This window comes from Borostomias antarcticus (assembly GCF_949987555.1).
Source record: "Borostomias antarcticus genome assembly, chromosome: 17".
NCBI lineage: Eukaryota > Metazoa > Chordata > Actinopteri > Stomiiformes > Stomiidae > Borostomias > Borostomias antarcticus.
In genome coordinates, this window is record NC_140250.1 from 40001 (window position 1) to 50000 (window position 10000).

Consider the following 10000-nt stretch of genomic DNA (forward strand, 5'->3'; position numbering starts at 1 on the left):
TATTTCAGTTAACTAAAATGTTTTTTCGCACCTAGTTTTCGTTTTTTAGTTAGTTTTCGTTAACTATAATAACCTTGCTGAGAACACACACACACACACACACACACATATTACACAGGGCTGTACCCACTGGGCCTGAGAACACACACACACACACACACACACATTACACAGGGCTGTACCCACTGGGCCTGAGAACACACACACACACACACACACACACACACATTACACAGGGCTGTACCCACTGGGCCTGAGAACACACACACACACACACACACGCATTACACAGGGCTGTACCCACTGGGCCTGAGAACACACACACACACACACACACACACACACGCATTACACAGGGCTGTACCCACTGGGCCTGAGAACACACACACACACACACACACACACACACACACACAGAAGAAGAGCGCATTTGTATCTACTGTTATATTGATATTGAGAATGAGTTCCATTTTGTGTTTTATTGCCCCTTATATCATGAGTTGCGTAAAAAATTATTTGAGAGATGTAAAAATATTGATTTGATGTGGTTGAGTGTAGGGCTGGGACGACGCGTCGACGTAGTCGACGTAATCGACTACGTCAATACGTCGACTTGCGTAATGTGCGTCGATGCGTCGCAAATAAACAACATGGCTGCGACCAGTGGAAACACAAACAAACATGGAGGTCCCCGGAGTAGAGCCGGCAGCTAAAAAACGCACGATCGTCCAAAGTGTGGGAGTACTTCAGACAAAAACCGAACAATGTGGTGCTCTGTAAACTGTGCAAAATTGAAATGGCTTATCACAGCAGTACATCTGCAATGAACGAGCCCTTGAAGCGAAAGCATCCCGGAGCTCTTTGTGAAGACAGCCGCAAGATAGCACCGTAAGTCACCGTTGTATTTCTGTTCACTTTTCCGGCCGTGTATGAGTGAAAAATGGATAGCTACTAGCTAATGTTACACAAGCAATGTAGCTCACCACAGTTTGTATGTCTTCTGGTGTTAGTAACGTTAGCTATGTAGCTGGCTAGCTACGGTAGCCTATTGTCATTATGGTGCTCGCCACCTAAATGGCTACGTTAGCATCAATTTAGCAAATCATAACATAGCAGCGAGAGTAACGTTAGCTAGCCATGTAGCTACTAGCTAGCTATGTGTTGTGGTGATGGACAGACTTCTAAATGGCCATGTTGGCATTCAAGTTGGCTAAACATAGCAGTGAGGTGGAAATTAAGGGGCCTACACGTGATAAGAAATGTGTGCTTTGCGCGAGGTAGGGCGCAGAGCGTTTTGTTTACAAGCACATGTTGCTAGGCAACAGGGAAGCTACCGGAGCTTTTGAAGAACGGTGTGCTAAAATCTCCGAAAACAGAGGTTATTTGGATAAACTGACCACATATTGGGAATCTACATGGTTACTTTCTCACCTGAGAAAACATTAAAACTAGTCTTTTTTTTAAAAATATGCCACTATTAGCATTAGCTATTTAATTAACTAATGTGCTTAATATTTTCAGGAGGCAAAGCAGTGTGGAGGACTTTTTCCACAAAAAGAACACAACTCCATGCACACCCCAGATGGCTGCTCAGCTTTCTAACTGCATCTTACAGATGATCGTCAAGGACATGAGACCTGTTGCTATTGTGGAGGGTCAAGGCTTCCGTGAGATGATCAACACATTTCACCCAGGGTATACACTTCCCTCCAGGCACCACTTCACAAATTTGATGGAGAAGAAAGAAAGAAAGAGATGTGGACATGCTCACATTCCTCCACAGTAATGCCTAAGGTGGAGGGGGGAGAAGGGAGAGAGGGGGGGAGAGAGCGAAGGGGGGAGGGCGAGAGAGAGGAGGGGGAGAGAGGGGAGCGCACCAGGGGGGGAGGGGGAGAGAGGAGCGCAGGAGAGAAGGGGGAGGGGGAGAGAGGAGCGCAGGAGAGAGGAGGAGGCAGGAGGAGAGAGAAGGGGAGAGGGGAGGAGACGAGGGAGAGAGGTGCGCGGGGGAGGGGGAGAGAGAGGGGGAGAGAGGAGTGAGGGGGAGAGAGGAGAGCAGGAGAGAGTAGAGGAGGCAGGAGGAGAGAGAGAAGGGGAGGGGGGGAGAGAGAGGAGCGTGGGAGAGGGAGAGCAGAGAGAGGGGGAGAATGTTATATTGTTACTGAGATCGTTATTGTTACTGAGAGGTATAGTTACGGTATTCCGGTTAGAATTGCACTCGAATTGCACTAATTAGAGGATTTTATGTTGGTATTTATTTTGGTATTCCTCCTGAAAATGACTTGAACTTGCCTACTGCATTACTTGCACTTTTCCTTTTATTTGAAGTTAACTTTTATATTTTATAATATTATATTTTATGTTGGACTGTAAGACAGAGAGGATTTTTTTTGTTGTGGAATATTGCCCTGCAGTGCAGAAGCATAATTTATATATTTGTACAAGAATAATTGAATAAAATACTGAAATGTTAATAAGATAATTTTTGACATTTATTTGGGGAAAATTAAGTGATATATTAATCGAACAGTAAAAAAATAATCGTTAGAATAATCGTTAAATTAGTCGTTAGATTAATCGACTAATCGAAAAAATAATCGCTAGATTAATCGTTAGAAAAATAGTCGTTAGGGACAGCCCTAGTTGAGTGATGCAGAGAGACTAAAATGGATGTTTGATCATAGGGTATTTGCACTTGCAGAATATTTAGAGAAAGCTTGGGACAAACGAACAAAGATAACTTATAGGATTTTGACGAAAGACTTATTTTTATTTATTTATTTTCTGTTATTGTTTGGATACATTGCATAGCTAACAAACCGTGAGAAGTGTGTGTGATATAGTTCATTATTGTTTACTGTTTATGGTGTCTTATAATCCCGTAAGGGATGGGTCCTCGGACATGACACGAAAATAAATATTCATTCATTCATTCATTCATTCACACACACATTACACAGGGCTGTGCCCACTGGGCCTGAGAACACACACACACACACACACACACACACACATTACACAGGGCTGTGCCCACTGGACCTGAGAACACACACACACACACACACACACACACACACACACACACACACCCACCCCTCCCCTACTCACTGAGGAACTGCTGCATGGCCACCCCTATGGAGGTGATCCAGGAGATGGACTGGGCGCTCTCTCCGAAGTACTGAACGAACTCCAGGAAGAACACGCCCAGGCTGCGGATCAGGCCGAACACCAGCGCCGAGCACGTGAACAGAACCGCCACCACCACCCAGCCCCACCCTCCGTCTGGGGCCGGGTCCTCCGGGTCGGGCCTGGGGGTCACGGGCCTGGGGGTCACGGGCCTGGGGGTCACGGGCCTGGGGGTCACGGGCCTGGGCTGGGACTTGTCCATGGCTGGGACAGGCGAGGTAGGAGGGAGGGAGGAAGGGCCTTTAGGGTCATCAGTCAAATCTTGTTTGGTAGTAGGGATGTTCAACACATCAAACTAGGGAGGTTAATAGTTCATCCACTATCCATTAATTGCTGATAAGAATTTAGGAATTTAAGTAAGATTTGGTTACTCGATTAATTGCTTGTTAATGGAACAGAACTTTTTTTTGTGAACGAACGTCATCAACGGGAGTTGTGTGAAATGTAATCCTGATTTAGGGTCTGACTGCACATGAGGGCGCCGCCATGTAGTGAAGGATAATTGGGATGCTGGGAAATTTCAACGACACAGCGGAAGAAGACAAAAAAATGAAGCGAGCAAAGTGCAGTCCAGCGTGGGATGTTCTTAACGATTAATCCACTATCGTTTGTTAAGGTTAACAGTTCTGGATCAATGAAATTGAAAATGTGCGACCCTAGCTGGTAGTTTTTTTTTTTCCATCAACGATTTTTATTGAATTTTCTGCTTTTCACAACAGGAACAATAACAAACACAAACCACCCTCCCACCCCACCCCCTTACCCTTAACAGAAAAAAATAAATAAATTATAATAATATAACAGACATAATGAAGTAAATATCAATAATAATTACAATAAGAGTTACAGTACAACAGAAAAATAAATAAATAATAATAATATAACAGACATAATGAAGTAAATATCAATAATAATTACAATAAGAATTACAGTACTACATAAATACATGAATACAGCACACGCGCAATGTGAAATAAAGAGCTTGGATTAAAGAGTAAACACCAGGACCCAACACTGATAATACAGAAAGTGTATGACAGTAATGATTCAGTCAGTGGGGAGCAGCTTTAGTCTATTAAAGTATGAGATAAAGGGCCTCCATCTTTGGTTGAAATTCTCCAGAGAACCTCTAAGAGTATATTTGATTTTCTCAAGTTTGAGAAAAAACATCACATCTCCCAACCAGGAAGAGGTTGAGGGGGGGAGAGGTAACTTCCAAGACATGAGTATCCGTCTCCGTGCCAGGAGAGATGTGAATGCAATAACATCCGCTTGCGATTTGGTATAAGCATGTGACACATCTAGGGGGACACCAAAGATAGCAGTCGAAGGGCATGGCTGAAGGTCTATGTGTAAGACATCCGATAAAGTTCTGAAAACGTAACACCAAAAATTGTGCAATTTTGGACAGAGAAAGAAAGTATGACTATGGTCAGCTGGGGCGTAGTTACAACGGTTGCACCTATTGTCTATGTTTGGGTATATCCCTGCTAGTTTAGCTTTAGTATAGTGGGTCCTATGAAAGACCTTGAACTGTATGAGGCCTAGAGACGCACAAGATGATGTTGAGCTTAACCTCTTAGTTGCTATGTCCCACCAATCGTCTGTAAAATTGATATTCAACTCCTTTTCCCATGCGGACTTGGCACTGAGGACACGCTTATCATCAAACCTCATGATACAACAATAAATTTGGGAGATAAGAGCTTTCAGATTGGGACTTAGTTTCAGCAAATCTTCCCATGGCAAGACAGGGGGTGGTACAGGGAATGATGGAAACTGAGCAGAGACATAGTGTCTTACTTGTAAGTAACGAAAGAAATGTGAATGTGGCAGGCCAAATTTGTTAGCTAGGGATGCAAAATTACAGAATGTGTCACTTTCATACAGATCTAGAATGCACTTAATACCTTTCCTTTTCCACAGAGAAAAGGAGGAATCCAAAGAGGAGGGGGGAAATAGGTGATTACCACAGATGGGGGCCAATACAGATGCAGAAGAGAATTTGAAGTGACGCCTAAATTGGTACCAGATCTTCAAAGAGGCTAATACAATCGGGTTTCTGGTGTGTTTGGTTGGGGAAGTCGAGATTGGGGAACACAGTAGGGCTGGAAGAGATGATGATAAACATGACAGAGCTTCCAAAGATCCCCAAGAGGTGTCGGCCCTATGAAACCAAAATAACAGTTTTTGAATATTGGCGGCCCAGTAGTAGTACGTAAAATTAGGTAGGGCAAGGCCTCCTCCGAATTTACTTGTTTCCAGTATACTCCTGCTAATTCTGGGGTGTTTCCCTGCCCAAATGAATGATGTTATCAGTTTGTTCAATGACTGAAAGAAAGATTTTGGCAAAAATATTGGAATGGAGTGAAATAAGTAAAGAAACCTGGGCAAAACAGTCATTTTTACAGCACTGATTCTACCTATTAGACTCAAAGGGAGGTTGCCCCATCTTTGAAAATCAGATTTAGTCTGGTTAAGTTGGAAGGCGAAGTTAGCAGAAGATAGGGCAGAGAATGATCGAGTGATATTGACCCCAAGATATTTAAATCCAGAATGACCCGAGCGGAATGGTAAATTTAACTTCTGGAGGTCAGAGGCAGATATGTTAATGGGGAAACATTCGCTCTTTTGTAAATTTAGCTTATATCCAGAAAATGTGCCAAATTCGTTAAGGATAGAAAGAACAGAAGGGATAGCAGTAGCTGGGTTCGTAACATATAATAAAAGGTCGTCCGCGTAGAGCGACACTCTGTACTCTATGCCCTCACGTCGGACCCCCTGAAATAGGGGGGAGGAGCGCAGGGCCACAGAGAGGGGCTCAATGGCCAGAGCAAACAAGAGCGGGCTTAAGGGGCAGCCTTGCCGGGTCCCACGAGATAATGAAAAATAATCAGATCTGGTGTCACCGGTGCAAACACTCGCCTGGGGGTTAACATACAAAAGACGGATCCAAGAGCCAAACCGATCACCAAAGCCGAATTTTTTAATTACAGTAAATAAATAATGCCATTCTACCCTGTCAAATGCTTTTTCAGCGTCTAACGATATGACAACCTCTGGATGCCCGGAGGTTTGGGCCGAATAAATTATGTTCATTAACGTGCGGATGTTGAAAAAGGAATGACGCCCTTTAATGAACCCCGTCTGCTCCTCTGAAATAATCTCAGGCAGGACTGTCTCCAGTCGAGTCGCTAACACCTTTGCTAGGACCTTAACATCTACATTGAGAAGAGACAGAGGCCTATAGGATCCACAGAGAGTGGGGTCCTTGTCTCTTTTGAGAAGGAGAGAGATGGACGCTTGAGTCAGAGTTGGTGGAAGCACACCATGTCCAATCGACTCACTATAAACATCCAAGAGAAGCGGCGCTAATTTGTCACTAAATTTCTTTAAAAACTCAGTGGGATAGCCATCAGGGCCGGGGGCTTTGTTACTCTGCATTGATTTTATTGCTTCAACTACTTCAGCTAATTCCAACGGTGAATCTAATCTACTCGCAACAGAAGGGTCAATAGAGGGTATAGCAAGGCTATCGAGGAATCTATCCATAACGGTGGTGTCTGTTGGGAAGTCTGATCGATAAAGAGTAGAATAAAAAGCTTTAAATGTTGCATTAATGTCTGCAGGATCAGATAACAGGCCACCATGGGGGTCCTTGATTTGAGTAATGAGCCGCGAGGAAGCCTGGCGTTTAAGCTGATGCGCAAGTAAACGGCTAGCTTTATTGCCGTGCTCATAGTAGGTACTACGGGACCGTAAAAGCATGCGTTCTGCTTGCGTAGTAGAGAGCAAGTCGAACTCCGTCTGCAGATTCATACGTTCCTTATACAGTTCCGGGGTAGGGTTTCTGGCGTATTGGTGATCTAGATTGAGGATCAGGTTTGTAAGTCGGGTTTGGTCAGCCCTATGTATTTTTGTCAAATTGGCAGAGTAAGATATAATTTGACCTCTAAGAAAAGCTTTTAGGGACTCCCACAATAAAGAGCTGGAAGTAGAATCTGTTTGATTAATAGAGACAAAGGTGTCAATAGAAGAGGAAATGTAATCACAGAAGTCTTTGTTAGAGAGAAGTAGAGAATTGAATCTCCACAGAGGGCGGGGTCTGTGGTGGGGCGCTAACGATATGTCAAGAACCACAGGAGAGTGGTCACTAATAACTATTGCCAAATATTCAGAGGATATCACATCGGGGAGGAGGCGGGCATCTATAAAAAAATAATCGATTCGGGAGTAGGAGTGATGCACCGGTGAAAAAAAGGAAAATTCTTTTGCATATGGATTACGAAATCTCCACGGGTCAGCACAGCCATTTTGCAACATAAAATCTACAAATGCTCTTGACATATTAGAGGGAGGGGCCGGTTTGGAACTGGAGCGGTCTAATTCAGGGCTAATAACACAATTTAGGTCTCCACCAAAAATAAGATGATGTGTGTTTAAATCTGGGAGGGTACTCAGCAATCTGTTTGCAAAATTGGCATCGTCAAAATTAGGGGCATACACATTAACCAGCAAAACAGGTTTCTGCAGTAGGGTGCCTGTTACAATCAAATATCTCCCATTAGGGTCTGAAATAATATTACTGGGGGTGAATTGTAACCTCTTGTGAATGAGTATAGCAACGCCCCTAGCCTTTGAATTAAAAGTAGAATGAAAGACCTGACCCACCCAAGATTTGCGGAGTCTGGGATGATCATTGTTACGCATATGCGTCTCCTGTATGAAAGCTATGTCTGTTTTTAAATGTTTAAGATGCAACAAAACCTTAGATCTCTTTACTGGATGGCCCATACCTTTTACATTCCATGACAGAAACCTGATGGAGTCATTTGAGTTTCCTGCATTATTAGACATCAGCTGATTGAAGGGAAATGTATGTAAAGAGTCCTAGAGAAAGTATAGTAAAGCATAAAAGGACCAGGCGTTGAAAAATAAAAAAGCAGCGCGTGTACATACACATAAAAAACAAAAAAAAAACAACAACAATAACAATACACATGGAACCCCCCCCCCCCCCCCCCCCCCCAACCCAAAAGTCCTCATCCCCAAACGATGAAGACGGCAGGTCGAAATATGGCTCGGATTTCCGATGCATCTTGCGGGAAAGAACAATCCTCTACTTGGGCGGAGGCGCCCCCCGAGTGTCCAAACATAGCACCATAGGTGCATATAGAGATTAACACCTCGATATTGTGAAGAAAAAAAAGAATCATCCGAACCTCTTCAACAGGCGGAGCTGGTGGGCTAGTAGCTAGCCAGCATAAAATAGCGTCACAGTAAACAATTACAAAACAAACGGAGCTAGCCAAATAGGGGGAATTAACAGCTAGACTAGTAGCTCAGTTAATTTAGCCCAACCAGTATAAAACAGTAGGCTACCACAATAAAACAAACGATGCTGTCGAGTAAGATTTAGAGTCGTATGTCACCTGAGCGATTGACGACGACGGGATGAGAAAGTTCAACATGCAGGTTGGTCTCGTCTGAAGGCTCAAAAACAGTGTGCCCAGTCAGTCAACGGTTGAAAAAGAGAGTAGTAGAACCTTTGTGCCTCTTTCGGGCATTCGAAGAGCTTCTTCTCGCCTCTGTGCTCCACGCGTAGGCGGGCTGGGAACAGGAGTGAGAATCTGACTTGTTTCTCGTGTAGCTTGCGTTTTATATCAGCAAAAGCGGCTCTCTTCTTGGCGACGTTGGCGGTCATGTCAGGAAAGAAGTAAACATTCTGCCCATGGTATTGAAGTTGGCGTGTGTCCCTCTCTCGTCTCAGAATTCGCTCCTTATCGCGAAAGTAGTGAAACCGGACAATGAATACCCTGGGTCTCGAGTCTCTCCCCCCCTCCGTAGAGCGTGGCGGGCCGATCCTATGTGCCCTGTCGAGGACCGGGGGAGAGGGAAAAAAGCTTGCGCCCATGACATCCATAAAAAACTCGGTCATGAACTTCACTGGGTCTGCGCCTTCAGACTTCTCTGGAATTCCAACCACGCGCAGGTTGTTGCGACGCGATCGTGACTCCAAGTCCTCAGTTTTAGCTTTGAGTTGAGTATTTTCAGACTTTAGGCGAGTACAGATATCCTCAAGGGCGACAATCCGATCGCTGTGGTCTGAGAGAGCTGACTCCATGCCTGTTGTCTTCAGGCCAAGCGAGTCAGTGGCTGATTTGACCTCCTCTAAGGCAGCAGAAAGAGGTGTCAGGGCACTGGCCACTACCGTTCTCATAGTGGTGGTGAGGATCTCCGTCAATTCAGAGAGCAACACTGCGCGAAGCTTATCGAGGTCCGGGGGCAGATCGTTGTCGCCGCCATGACAGCTAGCTGGCGTCGTCGTTTCTGCTTCGTCAGGGGAAACTCTAGTTTTCTTACGAGTCGACATCATGAATAGCAAACAGAATGGTCTAGCGGGGTATCAGTGCAGAAAATAGAGCGTTCAAGTTAAGTTTGGGTGTTAATTTAGATAAAATACCGAAAAACACTCGGGAGCCCCTCAAGGCGCGTCCTTCTCCTTCACATGCTAACCGGAACCCCCCTAGCTGGTAGTTTTACACAGCGTGGGAAAGAAGGGATGTGATACTACACCTCACCAGGTCACCAGGTCACCACCGTTTCCCCTTTGACCCCTCAGTCAACTGAGCACAGCCGCACAGCTCTGTAGCACGCAGGCCCCTCGTATCATTAACATGACAGACTCAGAACCAGCCTGGGGGCCTCAGGCAGAACCGGCCTCCGCGGCTTTCTGGGTCACTGGGTTCCAACATAAATTACCCTCTTTAAAATGCCGTGGGGTGTTCTGGGATGTCTTAGGTAGGTACGTAGGTAC

General features: G+C 44.8%; 1 protein-coding gene across 2 annotated transcripts in view; it reads right to left on the minus strand.

The window, feature by feature from the left end:
* Nucleotides 1–10000, minus strand: part of slc16a13 (solute carrier family 16 member 13) — a 34253-nt gene that overhangs the window by 8432 nt on the left and 15821 nt on the right. For both annotated transcript variants that reach the window (XM_084452365.1, XM_084452366.1), the window contains exon 2: nucleotides 3106–3387. In XM_084452365.1, the coding sequence (XP_084308491.1) occupies nucleotides 3106–3385 (280 nt within the window). In that variant the 5' untranslated portion in view covers nucleotides 3386–3387. The remainder of the gene's footprint in view (nucleotides 1–3105; nucleotides 3388–10000) is intronic.